The sequence below is a fragment of the Myotis nattereri genome, assembly GCF_964212035.1.
Source record: "Myotis nattereri genome assembly, chromosome: 9".
Taxonomy (NCBI): domain Eukaryota; kingdom Metazoa; phylum Chordata; class Mammalia; order Chiroptera; family Vespertilionidae; genus Myotis; species Myotis nattereri.
In genome coordinates, this window is record NC_138084.1 from 35,309,050 (window position 1) to 35,333,194 (window position 24,145).

The window sequence follows — 24,145 nt, forward strand, 5'->3', positions numbered from 1 at the left end:
GAGCAGTGAAGGGTCATGAGTTTAATCAAGGGCATGGTCAAGGGCAGGTATCTGGGTTGTAGATTTGGCTCCAGTCAGGGCACTTGCGTGCTCTTGAGGGAGACAACCAATTGATGCTTTCCTCTCTTTGGCCCCTTCCCTCCCTTCTATTCTCTCTAAAAGAAAAATCAATGGAAAAATATCCTCAGATGAGGGGGGGTGGGGGGGAAGTCTATTGGGAAAGAGAAGGACACATGTACAGAATAAAAGAATTGCATCAAAATGTTTATAGTATTGTCTTTCAAGGATGGAATTAGAAGTAATTTTTTCCCCTCTTTATGTTTTTCTGGGACTTCCAAATGTTTGGCACTGCACATGTATTTGTTTTTACAATTTAAATGTAAATCACAAAAAAGAAACTTGTAAATTTAGTTAACATATATAAAGTAAAAATTTTTAAGTGTTAGTCCACTCTTACCCTATCAAGAGAAACAAAACAACTAAGTGCACAGTAAGAAAATGAAAGTAATTTGATCTGGGGAAAGTTCAAGAACTACACTCTTAGTGTGTACAGCACGCAGAATGATGTGTCTACAGAAAACAATAGAAACTAGTATAATCAAGATCAGGTAACATTAGCAGATATATAGATTTTAGGCAATTTGAGGTTACTACATAAAAACATAATTAAAGAAACAAAGGATACCTAAAATAAGGAAGGCAATAAACTTCAACTTCTAGGATTCCTTTGCTTCAGGTAATATATACTTGGAAAAATACAGGGAACAAGGAAGGGTGAAAGCCTCTTAAAAGGAAATTAAAAAGAAAAGAGCACTAATTTAGATAGTGGTTAAAAAAGAATTACTGTCACTTATAGGCTTAGAGCCAGACACAATATTCTACTCTTTAAAATATCTAACATTTTATTTTCTGGAAGAGGGGGTAAAAGCAATTCTCCCTATTCCTCCTGCTAAATACAACTAAAAATGTTATGTATAAGGCAAAGATAAGAAGACATTGAAATGTGAAGAGAAAGCAGACTTGCTAGAGCCCCAAGGAATGAAGGACATGGTGGTTAATTCCCTTTTTAATTTTTTGCCTAATACATTTTGGTCAGAGGGCACACACTAAAAAAGCCCCAAGAAAAGAGTTCCCTTCCCTAGCTAAAGGATCAGGAAAGGGCATCCTTATAAAACAGAAGACTTTTAGACACTAACCACCATATACTACAGCCAAACATCACAGAAAAAAAAACCCAAAAAACTATTGCCCTGCCAACACTTTCATCATCAAAGTCTGAAAGAGAAGTCTTAGATTTCCAACCTCAGCTGGTTGTAACAAGGCACTCCCTTTCCCCTGACCAGGGTGGTATCAAAGAAGACCTAATGGGCAGCAAGGACTTTCATTATAGCCCAGTGGTAAGGAAAGCTTCCTCACTTCTCCATCACTGGAGGTCACATGGGGATAACAAAGTGCCTCACCCACTCCCAATCCAGCAGGTGTCCACAGAAGCAATAAAAAGGCACCCCTCTCACCCCAGATTGTAAATAAAGGAGTACCCCCTCTTCCCTGTTGACATGGTATCAGAGGAGGGCTCTTAAAAAAAGATTTAAATAAGATCCAGAGTCAGCACACATTTAGCCCAGCCAGCGTGGCTCAGTGGTTGAGGGTCGACCTATGAATCAGGAGGTCACAGTTCGATTCCTATTCAGGGCACATGCCCAAGTTGTGGGCTCAATACCCAGTGAGGAGTGTGCAGGAGGCAGCTGATTAATTATTCTCTCTTACCATTGATGTTTCTATCTCTCCCTCCCCCTTTCTCTCTAAAATCAATAAAAATATATTTTTTTAAAAAGATCCAGAGTCTTATCATAATACCCAAAATGTACAGAATATAATACAAAATCATGTGTCAGACCAAGAACCAAGAAAATCTCAACTTGGAGAAGAGAAGACAATCAACAGATGCCAACACAGAGATGATGTAAATGTTGAAACTATCTGATAAGGAGTTTAAAATGGCCATCATAAAAACATTCAACAAGCAACTATGAACACATATGAAATAAAAAAAAAAAAAGTCTCAGCAAAAAATATCAGCTAAAATACAAAAACTCACTAGTGGGCCCAAAAGCAGAATGAAGATGATAGGGAAAAGAACCAGTGACCCTGAAGATAAGAACAATAGAAATCGAAATCTTTACTGTTGGTGGAAACTAAGATGGCGGCATAGATAAACACCGGGAAATTGTCGCCTCACACAACAATTGAAAAATACTGCCAAGGACGGAGCAAACATCGTCCAGAACAACAGGAAGGCTGGCTGAGTGTAAATTCTACAACTAGAAGAAAAGAAAAGCACGCTGAGAGCCAGAGGAGCTGCGGAGGTGAAGTGCAGAGGTACGGCGGCAGCTCGCGTGCACGGAAAGGGGGTGGCACCTGAGGACGCGGCTGTCTTTTTGAATCACAAGCTTCCGACTGCTCTGAACTCCGGTTCCGGCGAGTCTCTGGGGACCCAGGACTCATACGGGGAGAAGCTGGTCTGTCAGGCGGCAGCGGGCGAACTTGAGGGCGGCTTTCCCTCAGAGGTGCTTGCAGCCGTTACCGGGACACTGAGACGCGAGACTCCAGGCGGAGAATCAGCCATAGTTTCTTTCCCCGCCCTTTTGACTCCCTGAGACCCCGCCCCACCCAGGCTGCGGCAGAGGCTTTTGCATGTGAATGTACCTAATTGCAGCCGAGCCAGGCAGACCCGGAACTTCCAAGAGAAGGCCCAAGGCCCCGCAGCGGCTTGCATTGCTTCACAGCTAAGCCTCTTCGTGGCTCCTGCTGTGTGGCCTCAGGCAGAGGCTGAATTAGCACCTCCTTAGATCCAGGAGCCACTGTGCCCAGTGGTCAGAGGGGGACCATTCTCCCACTTCAGACACAGCTGATTCCCACAGCCAATTGGCCTGGAGGTCAATTCCTCCCAGTGATCCTACAACAACCAAGGGACCAAGAGTGCACCAAGGGTGTCCACCCCAGGTAACTGGGGAGGCTGAGCCACTGGGCCCTACAGGACACTTGGCGCGTAGGGCCACTCTATCAACACAGGGAAGCAGCCAAAATGCGGAGACAAAGAAACAGGTCACAATTGGCAGAAACGGAGGAGGGCAGATGACTGGATATAGAGTTCAAGGCCACGTTTATAAGGTTTGTCAAGAATTTTATGGAAACCGCCGATAAATTTAATGAATCCCTCAAGGAGTATAGTGAGACCATGGAGGACATGAAAAAGGACCAACTAGAAATTAAGCATACACTGACTGAAATAAAGAATAATTTACAGAGATCCAACAGCAGACAAGAGGATCCCAAGAATCAAGTCAAAGATTTGAAATACAAAGAAACAAAAAATACCCAACCGAAAAAGAAAAAAGAAAAGAGATTCAAAAAATATGAAGATAGTGTAAGGAACCTCTGGGACAACTTCAAGCGTACCAACATCAGAATTATAGGGGTACCAGAAGGAGAGAGAGGGCAAGATATTGAAAACCTTTTTGAAGAAATAATGACAGAAAACTTCCCCCACCTGGTGAAAGAAATGGACTTACAAGTCCAGGAAGCGCAGAGAACCCCAAACAAAAGGAATCCAAAGAGGACCACAACAAGACACATCATAATTAAAATGCCAAGAGCAAAAGATAAAGAGAGAATCTTAAAAGCAGCAAGAGAAAGACAGTCAGTTACCTACAAGGGAGTACCCATTCGACTGTCAGCTGATTTCTCAACAGAAACCATGCAGGCCAGAAGAGAGTGGCAAGAAATATTCAAAGAGATGAATAGCAAGAACCTGCAACCAAGATTACTTTATCCAGCAAAGCTATCGTTCAGAATGGAAGGTCAGATAAAGAGCTTCACGGATAAGAAAAAGCTAAAGGAGTTCATCACCACCAAACCAGCATTATATGAAATGCTGAAAGGTATTCTTTAAGAAGAGGAAGAAGAAAAAGGAACTCTTACCATTTGCCACAGCATGGATGGAACTGGAGAGCGGATAAATACCACAGGATCTCACTCATTTGTGGAATATAATGAACAACATAAACGGATGAACAAGGACTGATCCAGAGACGGAGAGGCATTGATTGGACTGTAGGGCCTTGGAGGGAAGGTAGGGGAGGGTGGGGGCAAGGGGGAAAGACCAACCAAAGGACTTATATGCAAGCATATAGGCCTAACCAATGGACACGGACAACGGGGGGGTGAGGGCATGAGCGGAGGTGGGGGGGGGGGGTAGAGGGTACACATATGTAACATCTTAATCAATAAAAAATATTAAAAACAAAACAAAACAAAACAAAAGAACAATAGAAATCTTTATCTGAACAATAAAGAAAAAAAACAGGCTTAAAAGAACCCATCTCAAGCACCTATAAAACTATACAAAAATATTCTCAAGCACCTGTAAGACTATAAAAAAGGAATCTAACACTTGTGTAATCCAAGTCCTAGAAGAAAAGGAGAAAGGGGGTGGGCCTGAAAGAGCACTCAAAGAAATAAGTGACTTTATGCCCTAACTGGTTTGGCTCAGTGGATAAAGTGTCAGCCTGTGGACTGAAAGGTCCCGGGTTCGATTCCGGTCGGGGGCATGTGCCTTGGTTGTGGGCACATCCCCAGTAGGGGGTGTGCGGGAGGCAGCTGATCGATGTTTCTCTCTCATCGATGTTTCTAACTCTCTATCCTTCTCCCTTTCTCTCTGTAAAAAATCAATAATAAAAAATATATATATTAAAAAAATAGGTGACTTTATAATGCTGACTATTTGTGGAATTAAAATTATAACAATGTTTTCCTCTCATTTCTATCCTAACACTCTTCCCACTTTTGTCTTATTCTTTTTAATAATAGTAGTTTTACTACTGGTAAAGGGTAACCCACTAATAATGTACTGTAGGTATCTAAACTTAGAAACTAAACAAACTGCTCTCAGGAAGAGAAATAATATGCCCTTTACTATTCCTGTTATATTTTTATTTCATTACAGCTAAGTTTTCTTCTTTAAGTAGTGACTCAGCTTGTGAAACAACTGATTTGTTTAAAAGTCTTGAATGTTCTTCATTATTACTAAATCAAAGAAGCTGTAACCATGCTCTTTATTTAGAAGCATGGATAATAATTTAAATATAAGAATATCACTTTCTTATAATACTCTAAACATGAAATTATACAACTAAAAATGTTAAGGTTATTTAAAACTATTTAAAGACTTTATTTCCCATTGGAGTAAGCTACAGTGTAAAGAGCAATACACTGCAGAGGCAAAAGATCTAGACTAAGAACTCTCAGGTTAAGGTGGCTGGCTATTTTTTTTTTTTCTGTGTAATCCTATGCAAGTCACTTATCTGTGACTCTCAGGCATCACAAAGAGATTTTTTGAAGATCAAAAGAGTAACTTGAAATGCTCCATAAAGTATAATATAATACCATATAAAAGGTATTAGTATATAATTATTAGTTACTATCCTTATAACAGATTAAAGAAATCTACAATCCTCAACTATGTTTATACATACATATTATATTTATATATACTTTATATTATTTAAAATTTCAAAAGATAATTGTTTTTGGATAATATAAATTTCATCAGATGAAAAATCTGCACATACCTAATTTGTTTTCTGATTGCACTTGCCATGGCCTTCTCACAAGTTTAAAAACCTACTACCAAAAAAGTAGAGAAAAAACTACTACTAAAAAGTTTATGTAGATTTATAATTTAGGGACACACCTCATACTTTATCACCATGGTGCAGCTCCCTTATTACAAAGATGAAAGAAATAAAAAAAGAAAGGCCCAGAAAGAGTAAGCAACTAGGGCAAAGTCAAACTAATGAGTTTTCTGATTCCCAAACCATTGTCTTTTCAACCAAACCAGTTAATATGTAAACCTCTCTCTCAAAGAGCCTACCAAAATTATCACCACATTATCTTTTAAATAATTACCAGTTTTCCCCATGGAAATCATAAACTCCTTGAGAATAGGCACTTTTCTCTCCTATCTTTTCCTAGCAAAACTTCAACCATGTAATACTTTCGTAAGGTATGCTTTTTAATCAGGCTTAATAAAAAAAAACCTTAAGCACACAAAAAGATGCTCTATATCATTAGACTTTAGAGAAGTGCAAATTAAAACCACAGAGAGATATCATTACACCCTAATTATATCATTAAAAGTTAAACTAAACTGAAAGAAAAAAAAAAACACCTTACATTCCCAAGTACCAACAATGTACAGTAACGACAATGCTCATACACTGATGACTGGAGTGCAAAATGGTACAGCTACCTCAGAAAAGAGTTCAGCAGTTTCTTACAAAGTTAAACATTCATTTATCATATGAAGACATGGCCACCCAAAAAACTATACACAAATATCTGTAGCAGCTTTATTCAGAATCACCAAAAATTGTAAACAACGCAAATGTCTATCAGCTGGTGAACGGATAAACAAATTGCGGCATTCAGCAATAACATAGATGAATCTGTTTTATGCCAGTTGAAAGAAGTCAGACGCAAAATGCTACATACTATATGAATTCCAGTATATAATATTCTGGAAAAGGCAAAATATGAGGGCAGAAAACACATCAGTGGTTGCAAGGGCTGGATGTAAAGGAATGAGCTGACTACAAGGGTCATGAGAAAACTTTTTTAAAGTGATGGAGATATTCTGTATCTTGATTGTGGCTACGGTTATACAATGAATAAGTTTGTTTTTCTAATCCTCCCCCGAGAATGTTTTTGATTTTGAGAAGGAGAGAGAGAGAGAGAGAGAGAGAGAGAGAGAGAGAGAGAGAGAGAGAGAGAGAAACATCAATGAGAGAGAAACATTGATCAGTTGCCTCCCCTACTTGGGGACTGAACCCACAACTAAGTCATGCCATGGCCAGGAATTGAACTCACAACCTTCTGGACCATGGTATGATGCTCCAATCAACTGAGCCACTTGGCCGGGGCTACAATGTATAAATTTGTCAAAATTCATAAAACTGTACTCCTTAAAAGAGCAAATTTTACTGTCTATAAATTATACCTTAGTAAAGTTGACTCACCCAAGGATTTTAGAGAGATGAAGGGGGAGGGATCAAGGAGGGAGAAAGAATGAGCAGGAAAGAGGGGGAGAGAGAGAAACATGGATCAATTGCTGTAATTTTGGTAGGCTCTTTGAGAGAAACATTGATCATTTGTCTCATGTACTCACCCCAACCAAGATCAAACCTGCAACTTTTTGGTGTACAGGATGATGCTCCAGCCACCTTCTTCTTCATTCTAGCTTTCACTACCTGAGACCTTGAGTAAGTTAAAACACTTTTATAGTCTACTAGAGGCCCAGCGCACAAAATTCATGTGCGGGTATGGTCCCTAGGCATGGCCTGCTATCAGGGCCATCTTCCCTGGCTGCCTACAGCTGGCCCCGCCCCCTGTCGCCACCCACCACCGGTTCCTCTTTTGCCATTGGGTGATCAGTGCCTGATGGCCAGGGGAAAGGACCAAGAGGCCAGCTGTTCCTGCCTGCTCACTGGCCCTGCCCCCGCCACGGGTCATCCTGTGTGTATGGGGCGACCGGCGGGGCGGGGGCCTTGGCCTGGCACCACCTACCCCCGGTTCCCCATTTGCTATCAGACGATCAGAGCCTGCCGACCAGGGAAAGGGACTGAGAGGTGGTCAATGCACCTCATAGTGACTGGTCCAGCGGCTGTTCTGCCATTAGGGTCAATTTGCATATTACCCTTTTATTATATAGGATGATTTCCTCACTTAAAATTAAGGGGACTATAATACCTTACTACTACCTTTCCAGTGTTAAATCATATTACTGAATTGTAGATACATTTTCTGGATCATGTCTATTTTTCTTAGAATTCTTAAAATTACATTTATACTATGTTTATGGTAAATATTTCAAGACACATGAATTTAAAAATGTCAAAATTAAAGCAATTACTATTGCTTTAATGTCTTAATAAGAAATTTGCAGATGTCTTTTAATAAGAAATTTCATTGTTAGGTATTTAATTTTTTTTTTTTTTACCAATTCCCTTTCAATACCTCAAAGTACTATAAAGAAAATAATATTTTATACAATTTGGTGCAAACCTAAAATTAAAGGAAATCAAATTAAAATACCTAACCACATAAAAGGGTAGACATTTAATATCTATAAAATGAGAGAAATGTATATAAATTCATAGTTTATTTATATTTACTAAAGCAATACATATCTTTCATGAGTCATACAAAAATTCCACTTTCTAATCCAGCCTGGAACTAGCTGAAATCAAGAGCTCCTTTTAGTTAAATTTTTTTTTTTAATATATTTTGATTTTTTACAGAGAGGAAGGGAGAGAGAGATAGAGAGTTAGAAACATCGATGGGAGAGAAACATCGATCAGCCGCCTCCTGCACATCTCCTACTGGGGATGTGCCCGCAACCCAGGTACATGCCCTTGTACATGCCCTTGACCGGAATCGAACCTGAGACCTTTCAGTCCGCAGGCCAACGCTCTATCCACTGAGCCAAATTGGTTTTGGCGTCCTTTCAGTTAAATATTAAAGTCAATTTTACTTGGAGCATTGGGAATATCGTTGGGAAGATTTCATTAATCCCTAATTAAAAACATTCCTTGTGGTGTTTTCAGATGCTGCCTTTGCTGCAGCCACCACCGGTGCCACCTCTAGCCTACTGAGCTTCTGTCAAAAAGAAGAGGGGGTAACAGGGAGGTCTCTCTATTATGGCTCCTCCAAGATGAATGCCTGCAAAAAGATCAGCAGAAAGCAACCAGCTACAAAAGTCACTCTGAAAAGGTTGAAGGAACCACATGGTGACAAGCTTAAAACTGTGGCTGTCAATAAAAATCCTAAATACACTGAATTTCTCGCTTGCAAAAGCTTCCCTTCTAGCATCAAGTGTGAGAAATTGCTTGGGACTGCCAAACAGATCTGCACTCCCAGAGTGCAGCTATTGGCACTAAAGAAGGCAAATAAGGCCTATTTAGTTGGACTCTGACCTATATGTTATCCATATCAAATATGTAACAATTATGCCAAATGATATCCTGCCAGCACAACTCACATGTGGAGAATGAGATTAAGGTGAATTATGATGGGAAAATTTTATTCTTAAAAAACAAAAAGTACCTAATTATATGACTGCAAATAAAAAAGAAAAATAGGTGAGAGAATAAAGTATTAGCAAATACCCACTTCTCCCATTTTCATTTGTGTGTAAATTTTTAATATTAATTTAGGACATAAACATTCATGTAAGTAGAATGTTTCAATGAACAAATTTCAGCAATTAAACTTTATAACAATTATAAACAAATTGTTAACTTGTTTAGGGAGAGGAAAAAAACATTTCCTTGCCCCAAATGTTTACATAATAAAAATCTGAACTCCTTATAGGTATACAAATCCTTCAGAATTTTGAGACACAATATGCCAGAACTATCTTCTCACTCAATCCCAGCACCCTAAGCATCTGCACTAAACTTTTGCTAGTTCTTAAAATGCATTACAAATTTTGTTTTAAATGTTATTCCTTCTAACTAAAACCTCTGACCCTTTTTTTATCCTCACCCAAAGATATGTTTATAATATGAGAGAGAGAGAGAAAGAGAGAGAGAGAGAGAGAGAGAAACAGATTAGCAAGAGAAAAGAGCCAAATTTAATACATACGTATGTATGGGAACCCCACGTACATGAGACTCAGAGACCACATGAATAACAGGTTCAAAGACAGAAAGGGAAAATGGGTATATATCACATTCTGATCTAGGAATGAGGTAAAGCATCTTGAGATTTCAGAAGGTAGTTGAAGGGAGAGCACATGTTCAGTAATTAGTAGTTTGCCCTATCCTACAGATAGGTCATAAGAGGTTATTTCTGATAATCCCTTATTATGGGCAAGGGCCCTAATGCAAATTCTTGTAGATAGTTAAGGGAGGGACAGAAGTTTCTTTTGAGCCTGCAGCTAAAGTTGCCATTAGCTCAAAATAATTCTCATCCCACACAGGCACATTTTGGGTGACTCGTTCTGAAGCCCCACAAAGGTAATAACAGTAATGAAGGTAGTCACACTAATGAGGAGCTAACATATATGGAGTGCTTATGTGGAAGACACTTTACATGTATTAAAGTAAATTCCCAACCACCCTAGGAGGTAGTTACTAGTATCTCATTTAACTAAGGTCCTGAGAAGTAACTTGCCCAAGATCACAAAACTGGTATTTGAACCCAGGTACTCTGGCTGTCCTGACTTTGAATAGCTTCTTATCTAATAAAGGCATTCACGTAAGTAACAAGTAACTTATAATAAAGGGGCATCATAATTTTTTAAATGCCGAAAAGTACAGTGGTATATTTTAAGGCTAGGAAAATGTGATCAGGTTGAAAGAGGAGCATCAGGAAAGGTTTCTTGTAAAAGTAAGAGAATTTTTTAAGAGTATGGTTTTTTAAAAATCATCAATATTCAATACATTTATTTTAGTCATTTTCATAAAAACAGTACTCTCTCAAAAATGGGTTGTAGCAACAGTTTTATGTAAATGAAAACATTCATATCCATGGTTATTTTAAATATGCCTGGTTCGGTTGAGCTCCATTAAACAAAAGAATAGGGCAATTATTTTTGCTCCCACACCTACAAACAAAGTAAATGGAAGATGCAGTAGAGCAGAGAGCAGATAGCTGTTTACTCACACTACACCAATGAAAATAAGTTCAAAAATATATGTGCTCTTTAAGAATCTTGAGGTAAAAGATCACATCATTTTGCAATCATTTGCCATCACTGCCAACACAATGATTTTGCCAAAGGCTTTTTAACAATGCAGAATATTTGTACAAAACTAATTAAGCCAGCAATACCTGGGCCAAACACTTTAAAATCTGTGTAATAAATCTCACAGAAGAACATGCCTCTGCATTTCATGACACCTAAACATGTTGCCTGAACTGAAGAAGGTCCTTAATACCAATGAATCAGTTTTATTATTTTTTTAATATATTTTATTGATTTTTTACAGAGAGGAAGGGAAAGAGATAGGGAGTTAGAAACATCAACGAGCTGCCTCCTGCACACCCCCTACTGGGGATGTGCCCGCAACCAAGGTACATGCCCTTGACTGGAACCGAACCTGGAACCTTTCAGTCCGCAGGCTCTATCCACTGAGCCAAACTGGTCAGGGCCCAATGAATCAGTTTTAAAAGTAGTTATCTTCTAGAACCTTAATTTACAATAGGTATTTAAATCTATATTTAATGCTATGTTTTCACAACCCCCTATTTTTGATATAATCTTTTCTTTCCAATTGGGGTTACGATAGTACACTAGTATTCTAGAAATGTACTAACCCTCTCCCCTTCATTTTGGCAAAAAAATTACAGTACCTGGGCACTAAGATACAAAAAATTCATGTGACTAATCCAAAAAGTGGAAAATAAAAAAGAGGCAAGAATCCTAAGAATGTACTTACGTACTTAAGCAGTAGTTTTCATGTACAATCAAAGTTTACCTGTTTAAAAATTGGATAATAAAAACAAATTCCTATTATTCATACAGGGCAAGGGAGCAGCAGTGACAAATGAAGGCATATAGCACATCTGGAAACAGTAACTAATGTAGTCAAATGTGTCTAAAACAAAATTAGCTTGGGGCAGGACATCAAAACATTAAGTTAGGAATTTCTGGTTAAAGAGAATAGATTGAATATAAGCATTTAGCTCTGAAATTTCTCCAAATATCTCTAAGACAAGAGTAAAGAAATTCTTTAAAATACCATAAACCAGAAACAATTTTAGAAGCTGGAAAGCAGAACAGGTGATAATGACTGTTATACCTGAGAAAGCTGAATCCTACATTACTAGCCTAGAGGAAAACCAAAGACACCTGGTTTTATCACTTTACATTTATACCAAAATACCACTAAAATCCTTGGAAATGTGGTAGGTTCCAGGGTTGAGGCAGGGAAAATAAAAGATGGGCTGAAGCATTATTTGGTAACACTTGTAAGGAGTGCTCAAAAAGAAAGAATGACCACAGATGCCAATCAGAAAGAGCTCCCCTTGGTCAAGATTGAAACAGTTTGAGAAAATAATAATAATAATAATAATAATAATAATAGCAACAACAACAGTATTGTGTTACAATCCAAAGAATAAAATAAATACCTGTTAAGTCTATACTGATATAAATAATCAACGGGGGAGAAAGGACAACTCTTCCTCACAGACTTCCAATTAATTATTGTAGAAATAATGAGGGAAATAAAAATCGCTACTAGAATACAACAGCAATAAGGATGCTAAAATTAATGGGCATAAATTTAAGCAGAAACAGGATATCTGCATGGTGTCAAGGTATTTAGTAAAGAGGAAAACAGTAACTTTACAATGGAGAAATCTAGCAGACACTACCTTAATTAACCAAGTGATCAAGGTTAACATCCCCAGTAGTCCATATCAGCATCATATCTCCCCACCATCTCCGAATGGTGTACTGAGGAGGACACGTCTGTGATATCCCTCTTTTATTCATAACCTCAATCTATTCACGAATACAAACTAGACAAATACAAATTGAGGGTCATTCTACAAAATAACTGATCAGTATTGTTCAAAAGTGTCAAGGTCATGAAAAGGAAAAAAAAACTAAGAAATGGTCACAGATAAAGGGAAACTAACCTGATTTGACATCTAAATTCAATGTGGGATCCTGAATTTGGTTCTTGGAACAATAACAAATTAGTAGAAGAACTAATAAAAGCTGAATAAATTTTGTAGTATAGTTAATAGTATTATAGTAAGGTTAATCTCTTACTTTTCATAAGATGTTGTAACAGAAGAACCAGCTTGGTGAAGGTTATATGGGAATGCTGTATTCTTCTTGCATCTCTACCATAAAAAAATTAAAAAGAAAAAAATAACCTAAACGGCTCAAGAATGGCAGTTTCAGATAGGCTGGGATAAGGGTGGAGTTCAAACTAGAACAGACTGCAGTCTGCTTAAAATAACCCCAGATCCTCTGTTCTACTCTTGGACCCTCCCTGGCAAAAGACTGAGCAATCTCTGAAGAGCATAAAAGAGGGTATCTCTGGACTAGAGGACACCAGGTTCAACTGAATTTGAGGAGGGCTATACTGAACACTGGGGAAATTAAATAAAAGTATCTGTCATACTTTATGATTAAACCCACATACCCTTTTCCTACTCAGATCCCAAGCTTTTTCCCTTTGGGAAAAGATCAAACACCTTTTCTGCAAAATCAATCCAGCACAAGAGAAAAGATATGTCATTGGGAGTCTGCAAGGAAATTATCCAGACATATCAACCTACAGGGGAAACCATAATCACCTACTGGCATAACTTCCATTCAGCTTTTTTTTTTCCAATTAAATTTTTGGGGGTGACATCCTATATAATAAAAGCCTAATATGCAAATTGTCCCTTCCACCGGGAGTTCGACTAGGAGTTCAACCAGGGGACGACACCCGCCAGCCAACCTCCTGCAGCCGCACCCCACGCTGGCCCTCCCCTGGTTGCCCCCGCCCAACCCTGATTAGGGGCAGGGCTGGCCGGCCAACCTCCTGCATCTCCTCCCCCCGCCGACCCGGCCCGATTAGCCCCAATTGGGGCAGGCTGGCCAGACCTCACCCATGCACAAATTCATGCACTGGGCCTCTAGTTGGTTAATAAGATTATGTAGGTTTCAAGTGTACAATCCTATGGTATACCACCTGTATATTGCATTGTGTGCCCAATACCCAAAGTCAAATCTTCCATCACCGTATATTTGACCCCCTTTACCTATATTAGCCACCCACCCCTTCACTCTGGCAACCGCCATACTGTTGTCTGTGTCCATTCAGCTTTTTTTTTTTTTAATATATTTTATTGATTTTTTACAGAGAGGAAGGGAGAGAGATAGAGAGTTAGAAACATCGATGAGAGAGAAACATCGATCAGCTGCCTCCTGCACATCTCCTACTGGGGATGTGCCGGCAACCCAGGTACATGCCCTTGACCGGATTTGAACCTGGGACCTTTCAGTCCGCAGGCCGATGCTCTATCCACCGAGCCAAACCGGTTTCGGCCCCATTCAGCTTTTTAAGGTACTTCTCTTAAATAAGTGTTGACTTCCAAGGATCACCAAACATCCAAGGAAAGCCCCCAATAGGAAGACAAAACTCAAAGCAACCAAACAGAAGGAAATTTGGAGAAAAGAGAGAGTATGCAGAAAAGAAAACTACCAATAATTTCCTCAGAAAGAGAAAGACATTGCACCATAAAACAAAAATAGGATATAATTTAAAACTATTTCCAGAAAAAAAAAATAGTGCTTGAAAATTAAACTTGATAGCAGAAATAAAACATTAGTAGAACTGGAAGATAAAGTTGAGAACAATTTCCCAGAAAACAGGGGGGGAAAAAGAGAAAGAAACAGAAAATAGATGAAAACAGACAAAATTAGAGGAACCACTCTGTAGGCCTAACACCAATAGGGATTCAAGAGAGAACACAGAAAACAAAGGGGAAAAAATTATTTAAGGAAATTTCTCGGAACTAATGACATACATTCAAGATTGGATAATATTACCCTGAACCCAGCAGGAATGGATTCCAAGACCTATTCCAAGGCACATACTACAGAAATGTCATAACTCTAAGTAAAAAGATTATCCAAGCTTCCAGAAAAAAAAAAGTTTAGTGAAAAAAAATTTTTAGACATCTGATATCCCAACTGCAACACTGAGAGAGAAAAAAAGACAATGAACCAATGTTTTCAAAATTCTGAGAGAAAATTATTTCTGATGGAGAATTCTGTGCCCAGCCAAACACTTTATAAAGCAAGGGGATAGAAACAACATTTTCAGACATGTTAAGTCTTGAAAAAATTATATCCCATTCAGAAAGCTATTGAAAGTGGTCCTTCAAAAAATGAGAAGGTAAGCAAAGAAAGATGAAGACATCAGATATAGAACCAGCAGCTCCAAAACAAGAGAGACCTGAGAAGATAAGATGACAGTAGAGGCAACAGCAGGAATTCAAGGAAATTCAAACAAAAAACTGGTAGGTCTGGACGTAGTACGGAATTGTATACACTTGAGAAGAGAGTTAGGATTAAACCAGGATTTCTCAACCGTAACACTAATGACATTTTAGGGCACATAATTCTTAGTTGTGGGGGGCTGTCCTGTGCCGTGTAGAATGAAATTTGGCAGCATGGCTAGCTTCTGCTCACTAGATATCAGTAGCACACTCTGCCCTCCCTCCACCTAACATTGCCAAGTGTCCTCTATGTTGCCCCCAGTTGAGAATCACTTGGCTAAATTAATATATATCTAAAAAACTAAACAAAAGCAAATTTATAAAAATATTAACTCAGGGAAAACAATCACAGTAAACTACATGGCTCAACTATGAATAGTTGAAAGTCTCATTGATATAAACTGTGAATACTGATGTATCCAAACAATTTGAATATGACAATATTGAGAGGGTTGAGAAGTGTGTCTTTGTGTGGGTGGGGATAGTGGTAAACCATTTCTTCCTCTGTGGGAAGTCAGTAAATAGTTCCTTAAAATGAAAAATCAAGAAAGAAAACTATTAGCATGCTATTTTAAGATATGGAGCTAAATATCAAAAGCATGAGTTGAAAGTAGTTGCTTCTAAAAAAAAAAAAAAGAAAAGAAAGTAGTTGCTTCTGGAGAGCCTGAAATAGAGGGGAAAAAGAATGTGTAGAGAGTTATAGTTTTTGTTTAGTCTTATAGATCCTTTCAACTTTTAAATGTGTACATGTATAACTTTGATAAAAATTAAATTTAAGAAATCAATCAAGACTAGAATATAGACTTTCCAACTGGTTAAGGCCACATAAACTTAAAATTAAAAAAACTATACAACTTTAAATCAGTTACTTAACCTCTCTAAGCCTTACTGTCTTATCCACAAATAAACAGTGAAAAGTAGCTATTTCAAAAGGCTGTTGTAGAAATTTAATGAGATACTATATGTAAACTGTTTAGTATAGTGTCTGGCACATAGTAGTGTGTATAAATAGCACCCATTGTTCAATTTCCAATGGAGGGTACTAAATATAAATTTTAAAGCAGGTAAATCTTAATGTCATCTGTTTTAGAAAATAATTATGGCAGTTGTGAGAAGGATGGGTAGGAAAGAGAAGAGCTTGGAAGCAGAGAGACCATTACAAGAGCTACATTTGAGTGAGAAAAGAGATAGACTCAGAGCCATGGAGAGAAAGGTAAGGGTACAAGAGATATTTTCCAAGTGATGAACCATCTATAGTATATATGTGAAAAAGGAAAACAGAGGAGTCAAAACAATGCTCCTAGTGTAAGCAAATAAATAGATGAGGATGACACTAAATGAATAAGAGAATACAAAGAAAGAATTATGTTGGAGGACGATGTGAGTACAGGGAGAAAAGATAGATGAGATTAATATTACCCACACTAAGCAATACATTTCTATATAAATAACTATATAACTATGTCAAAAACTACAATCAGATTATCTAAATTTCTTTTTTTTAGTAATGTACATGGCTCACTACTGAAATATATAAATACTAGAGGCCCAATGCATGAAATTCGTGCAAGAGTAGGCCTTCCTTCCCCCAGCTGCTGGCACTGGCTCCCATCCGGCTGCCAGCAGGACCTGGGATCCAGGCTTCCCTGGCAGCCCCAGCTTCGTCCCAGATTGTCCGGAAGGACATCTGGAAGGATGTCTGGTCTAATTAGCATATTATCCTTTTATTATTATAGATAGCCCAATAATCCAGATATCTAGAAAAAGCAATTGTTAATATTTTAGAGTATTCCTTCTAAATTTTTCAATGCATATAACCCTAAAGAGTTTATTTTTTCCATGACAAATTGGAATCATATACAACTCTGCATTCAGTTTTGTTCACTTTATTAAATAAGTATTTCCAATGATAAGTGAAATACTAATGACTTATATTAAACACTTCAATTTATGTAAACCACTAATTAGTATTACCTCACATACTTGCCTCTTACTATAAAGGAGAATCAATACCCCAAATTTAAGAAAAAAGACTAATTTAAAAGAACCACCAAAAACAAGAATGACTACTGCAGTACATTTTCTCAAGTAATTTAATTAGAAATATTAAAATAACATTTATTTGACATGCTCCAGAATAGATACTGACGATTTTACAAAACCAAAACCACACAACAGAGATGAAAAACAAGTTGTTTCAATGATTTTGGGGGGTTCTCAATATCAATGGCCCATATATAGTTGTGAGGTCACTGTGAAGCTCAAATGGTTTAATACATACAAAGCACATACAATAGTATCTGATATATAATAAATGCTTAGTAAATATTGGTTATTACTACTATTATCATTAGTTCCAGGCAGAAGTTTTGTTTATTACATGGAAAAGAGAAGCAGAAAAAGCAACATTGAGATATGGAACTGCATTCTTTTTATTTCATTTTTCCATCTTCTCTACATTTATATTCTCCTGAGACACCACTTTAAGTGTTGCAGTGAAAAGTATTATTTTAAAAGCATTAGTAAATATTCACCTTATCCCTAATCTATAATAATAAAAGCATAATATGCAAATCAACTGAACAATGGAACAGTGGAACAACTGTCCCGACGACCACACTATGATATCCACTGGTGCCAGGCCAGCCAAGGCAGGTGCAATGCAATTCGTCAGGGCCCAGCCATCGCCTCATGATGGCCCCGCAGAGGTCAGCCCACGCCACCAGCCGGGGAAATCAATGTGGGTGGGGGGAGAGAGGAGGGCTCCGCGATCACCCAAAGAGGGAGGCCCAGGCCACCCTCTGTGGGGCGATAGATCAGGGGGTCCTCCGTGGAACCCGGGGTGTGTGGTGGTGGATGAGGGCAGCACCAGGCCAAGGTGCGCGCGCGCGCGCGCGCGCGCGTGTGTGTGTGTGTGTGTGTGTGTGTGTTGCGGGGGGGCGGGCAGGAGGCAGCCTGGGCTGCAAGGGCCCTAGCAGCTGGAGCTGGGGGCTGCGAGAGCCCCAGCAGCCGGGGCTATGAAGGCCAACCCTTGCACGGATTTTGTGTATTGGGCCTCTGGTTATACTATAAGATACTTGAGCACCCTGGCTGGTTTGGATCAGTGGGTAGAGAATAGGCCCATCAAGGTTGCACCCCCATCCCCTGTCAAGGTTGCAGGAGGCAACCAATCAATATGTCTATCTCTCTCCCTCCCTTCCACTCTCTCTAAAAAATCAATGGAAAAATATCCTTGGGTGAGGATTAACAACAACAACAAAAAAAGATACTTGAGGGAAGAATGAAATTTCTGTATTTCTTCTAAATTTTCCCTATATGGCAAAGTATAATAATATGCACAATGAATACTAAATAAATATTAATGTCATAAATCCATATAAGGAAACAGAATAAAAACAACAAAGCAATAAATACGAATTGTGAAGATATTAAAAGCAAGAGATCTCAAAGCCTGTGTCAATATACAATAATTCAAAGATATATAGAGTGAAAAAATGAGGTGAAAGGCTTTATTGTTAACCACAGTGAACAGACCACACTCTCTCTGCTCTTCTCTGTGCACAATAATTTAGGAGGAATACTAAAAACACTGAATATGTCTAAAAGAGAGCAACTGAGAAACAATTCAAGAACTGAGATGCTCAGACTGTAGAACAGAGAGGGTTTGCCCTCCTGCTCTCATCCTCCACCTTCATCAACGAAAAGAAGGCATCCTATGGAAAATGATTAAAGATTTCTCTCTTGTCCAGAGGTAACTATCAAAAGATGGCCACAATAGAGATCAAGACTTCCCTCAATTCAAAAACTTAAGAGATTTCTTCTAAGCCAAAGATATTGTGAGAGATTAGTCATGAAGGTATTCAAGCAAAGGCTGGAAAACAGCTTGCCAAGGACTCTGTGGAAAACATCCAAGCAGGGGTAATCAATTAGAATTTTAAGTTTCCATACAACTCTGTAACCACATCAATGAACATTACTGAATACCTGCTCCAGGAAGGGCACTGTCCTAGACCTATAATAAGTACAAGACAACAGAGAGAAACATATAAAGATCTCTGCTGCCAAGAAATGCATACATAATATATAAAATGTGTATTACAGTTTGAAACCATAACAGACATCACAAAGCATTATTTGTCCATTGTCAAATTAATTTTATTCACATACAAAGGTCTTCTAAGGAGAAACCCTAAGGTTAACATGTTCAGAAAAAGCTTTTTAGAATAAAGATCTGAGGTACTTGTGGGGGGAAAAATGTGTTTGAAAGTTCTGAACAGGTAGAGAGAAGTAGGAAAGAGAGAATAGCAGAGAGAGAAATGAAAAGCATGTTAGAAACCTGTTTGGCTGCATTAAAAACTTGTTTCATGGGAGAAGAGCTAAGCTGAAAGGGCAGGTTGTGGCCAGAATCAAACTGTACTAGGCCTTGAATATCAAGCTAAGTAGTTTCAAATTTATCCTGCATACTGCAACTGTAACAACTACTCGACTCTGTTGTAGCCATAGACAATGGTAAATACTAGTACTTAGGGGGAGGGGAGGGGGGAGGGGAGGGAGTATCATGGCTACATTCCAAAAAAAAAAAACGCCTGAATTACTAATACTGAAATTTGAATTTCATGTATTTCCATATGTCACAGAGTATTCTTTTGATTGTTTCAACAATTTGAAAATGTAAGAATCATTCTTAACACAGGGGCCATACAAAAACAGACTGTGTGCTGGACTTGACCCGTGTCAAGCCCTGTACTACACTAAGCTGTCTTCTTCAGCAACCCTTAGGTACATTTGTCCTTGAGCTTCAGGGACCAGAATAATATATTACTCATTCAACATGCATGAATGCACACACTTAACCAAAATCTAAATCTAGTAGGGGTCAGAGATTCTCTATAAAAACTAACAACAACAAGAATTCTCTAATTTGCCATTAGAACAAAAGAAAGACATTTTTAAATTTTGTTATTTTCACATAGTAACTGTATTTAAGAGAGCTACAAACTATTCTTATAGAGCTTCTTTGATACTTGGCGGACCTGTAAAATAGAGTGTAATCAAGGGATTGTCTGTTCTAGTCCTACTTCTGTCATTTACTCATTATGCGACCCTGAACAAGTCATTCTCAATCCTCTGGCCCTAATTTTCTCATCTGTAAAGTGAAGGGAGGGGTGTAAGTTACTGGACGATCACTGTGCTCTCTCAGCTTTAGCACTGTATGATTCTACTCCTACTTAAAAAGGACCAGACAAAAGTGATAATTAAGGACACAGAAGAGAAAGGCATTGACTAAATGAGTGGGCAGACAGGACAAACAGGTAGAAAAAGAGACCAGAAAAGTACAGTTTACTAAAATCAAGGAATGTATTCTTTTTTAGAATCAAATGCAGGAAGGAAGGAAGGAAGGAAGGAAGGAAGGAAGGAAGGAAGGAAGGAAGGAAGGAAGGAAGGAAGGAAAAATTCAAGGAATATGGCCATCAAAAAAAGAAAGAACTAGTTAGCTAGCTAAAAAAAGGCAAGGAGTTCGAGTGACAGTCTTAAGATCTGAGAGTACTGTGCATGCTTCCAGAAATCATGAGATGAGCCAGGATAAAAGAAAAGACTGAAGATGAATGTAGGCAACAGAAAATAAAGGCATATGGTCCAGAAAAAGTAGAAAAAAAGTTGGGGTAAACTTCAAGCCTTAATAAGAGAGTCAGTCTTAAAGGAGAGGCATTTTTAACCTTTAAAATCCAAAAGGGGGAAAAAATGCATGACAGTATCAGTTTTCATGTTTTCTACACATCACATTATTAGGGAAATAAATCTAATGTTGGCTTTTCTTAAAGCAGAGTTCCACTTATATTTGCTAATGGTCACAAAATTAGGAAAAAAATATTTCTGTACATAATTTCAATGATCACCAGGGCCTGCTTCAAGTGGCAACAAATTGCTACAAAGCAACTAAAAAGGCAACAACAAAACACACACACACACACACACACACACACACACACTTTAATGGTTACTCATAAATACCAAGACCCTACTGCGGAGCAACTTAATTTCAACAGACACCTGCCTCTACGTGAGTATATGAGCAAGAAACACCCACAGCCGAAGGGTGACGTGTAACCAGTTAAAAAACACACGTTGGTCTATGCAGAAAACATGAATAAAGCCAACAAGAGATACTATTCGTATGTTGAAACTCCCTGGCCAGTGCATTACATTTTCTACGATTCAAGCGCAGCCAAGAACTCGAGGCTTCTCACATCACCCGCTTTTAAGAATTTAAGAAGTCACCCCAACGGGCACACCCAGCCCAACGGAACCAACAGGGGCCCCGCTCTCCATAGCAGAGGGCGGTGGAAGCGACCCCTACACCTTCCCGCGAGGTCCCGTCTCCGACTGCCCCACGCGCCTCCCGGGCCCCGCGTAGCCCGCCAACCGCACCGCCGAGCAACAGCAGCGCCTGCGAGTCTCCGGCTCCCGCGGCCCTCCCACCCGCCTCGGGTCGGTGTCGCTTTCACAAGCCCGGAAAGTGACCCGCCGCCACTGTCAAAACCAGAAGCACCGCCACCCCGGCGGGCCCGTCAACAACTGCTCCAGAATTTTTTTTTTTTCTTTGAAATTACCGGCCTTGGCTCGACAGGTTCCGTAAGTACTTCAAAGGCCACCCTCTCCCCCAAAGCGGGACCGGACTCCTCCCGGCTCGCTGCTTTCTGTGTCCAGCCCCACACCCCGGGGGGAGGAGGGGAGGTCTCTACTTCCTCGGCCCCCGGGATCCAGTCGGGTCTCCCAACTGCTCGCCGCCCCGCTCCCGCCCCCAGGCAGCCCCCGGCCGCCGCCGCCTCCCCGCCACCCCCCACACCTCCTCCAGGCCCCACACCCGGGCCCGCACCCGAGCTGGGCCTGCACACCGGCTGCGCCCGCAGCCCGCCCCTCGCCCGGGCCTGCGCTCCCTCCAGCGGCCGCAGGCCTCGGGCCTAGTAGCCTCCTGCGCTGGGCGGCCCCTCACCTCTTTCGGGACCAGTTGGTTTTCCTCTCCGGGCACCATCGCTCAGACTCTGGCCGCTCCGCTCCGCCCTGCCGGGGGAGTGGGGAGGTGCGGCGGCTCAGGAGAGAACGGCGGCGGCAGTCATGCTCTCCGCCGCCCGCGCTCCCGCCACCGCGGAGGCCTCAGCCTGGGCCTGACACCAGCGCGCAGAGACCGACCCGCCGCTCGGCTGCCGCCGCCGTCGCCGTAGCTGTCGGCCCCTCCCCCAGCCCGCGGCTATCAATGGAAAAATGGCGGCGGCCGCTCTCGCGAGAATTCGGGCCGTGGGGCTGCGAGCCCGGCGCCTGGCGCCCGCGGTGATGAGGCAGCTGTCGCCTGTGTTTGATGACTTCAGGTCTTCCCCAGCCCCGAGGGGCACCGAATCGGTGGCGCGGCCGTGCAGACGCTTTTCCTGAGCGGGGTTCCGGGCCGTCCACCTCGGCGCTCCCTCTGCCGGCGGAGGAGGGACCAGGCCTCCTCCGAGCGCTCCCCGGCTCCCGGTCCTCCCTGCCCACCGGGGAGACCCTGGCGCCCAACGCCCCTTCCTTCCACGATCGCACCGCCGATGCTGCTCTCCTGGCGGGAGAGGAAAGCGCCTGAACGTCACCCCCTCGGCACGGGCCCTGGCCTCGGCCGGGAAGAGAAAGCACCCCGGGTTACCTCCCGACACCCCGCCCGCAACACGGCCCGAAGCAGAAAGGGCTGTTTTCTCTCCCCTCTCCCCACCCTCCCGACGGCCAGGCTGGAGGGACAAGGGGCCGGCTCCCGCTAGGGGAGGCCACAGCCCTGGCCTCAGCGGTGGTGTCACCCCCTCTCCCCCCAAACAACCCCCCCCCCCACACACACACACACACCCCTCCATTGCAGCCGCATTCCCCTGCAGCCTTTAAAGCTACTTCTGCAACAGGTTCACGCCTGGGGCTGAAATGGCTGCAGGGAGTCGGGCTGCGGTTCGAGCCTGTGATCCGCGTTTACAATGTTTTTAGAGGACTTGCCTCTCCTCTAGCAGTAAGCATGGTGCCATAGTTATTTTTCCAAATCCTACTCATTCCTCAAAACTTTCCTTTTACTAACCAATGTCACCCCAATAGATTTAATTTTAAAAAAAAAAAAACCTTCCTTTATGAAGACTGAGTGGGGTGTCCGTCATGAAGACCCCCGTGGATACAATGACTGGACCGCACGCGGAGATGATGTGAGCCTGCCTCGTTCCCAACACCCACAGCATTTCCTACCTCTACCCGTGCTCTTCCAAACTGTTTTTGATTGCACTCTATTACCAAATAGGGAAAGAAAAAAAAAAAAAAAGCCTATATACTCATGTAAGTCACATGCACGTCCTGTTGGGTATGATTTTTTAATTTAAAAAGGATAAGATAAAGATGAAACAAACATTTAAAGTAACTGTAAGAGTTATTTTTAGATGAATGGTAGAAAAACCCTTGTTACTCTCAGTAAAAAGATCTAGTGAAAGCAATATGATTGACTAGGGTTCAATGTTTGTAAAAATCTTTAATATCTTGTGAAAGTTATTAAAATGTCTGATTCAATCTTCAGGTTATTTCTGTTCTTCATTTTAATGGCCGTCATAAGCTGAAAAAGATAACTCACAAAGATAAGTAGATCCTAATGGAAGAAGTACATCGTTATCCTTAGCCGCTCTTCCTAATGCGTTTCCATTTTTATCACTTCCATCCACCAATGATGGAAAGTTTTTGTAGACATTAAACTAGTAACTCTCTATTTTCCCCGTTGTCAGCCAGAAGATGTTGCATTTTTATATTCTTAACAAAGGGGTTCAAAACTCTCTGGAATCATTGCTCGGAGGATTTTTAAATAGGCTAGAAAATTCTATCTTCAAGTTTTAGTGTACATGTATGCTTTTTTTTAAGGTACTAATCTTGTCTATAAAATTTTGATATTTTGTTCATCACAGATTTTTGCATTAATTTTGACTTTTTATTTTTTATTTTTTAAATATATTTTATTGATTTTTTACAGAGAAGAAGGGAGAGAGAGAGAGTTAGAAACATGGATCAGCTGCCTCCTGCACGCCCCCTA

General features: G+C 40.5%; 1 protein-coding gene across 2 annotated transcripts in view; it reads right to left on the reverse strand.

The window, feature by feature from the left end:
* The window catches only part of USP47 (ubiquitin specific peptidase 47), a 104,296-nt gene extending 81,970 nt beyond the window's left edge, over positions 1-22,326 (reverse strand). Inside the window, exon 1 of one of the 2 annotated variants that reach the window (XM_081098901.1) lies at positions 22,067-22,326. In XM_081098901.1, the coding sequence (XP_080955027.1) occupies positions 22,067-22,105 (39 nt within the window). In that variant the 5' untranslated portion in view covers positions 22,106-22,326. The remainder of the gene's footprint in view (positions 1-22,066) is intronic. The other variant, XM_081098900.1, reaches the window with a different exon arrangement.
* Between the last annotated feature and the right edge of the window lie 1,819 nt (positions 22,327-24,145).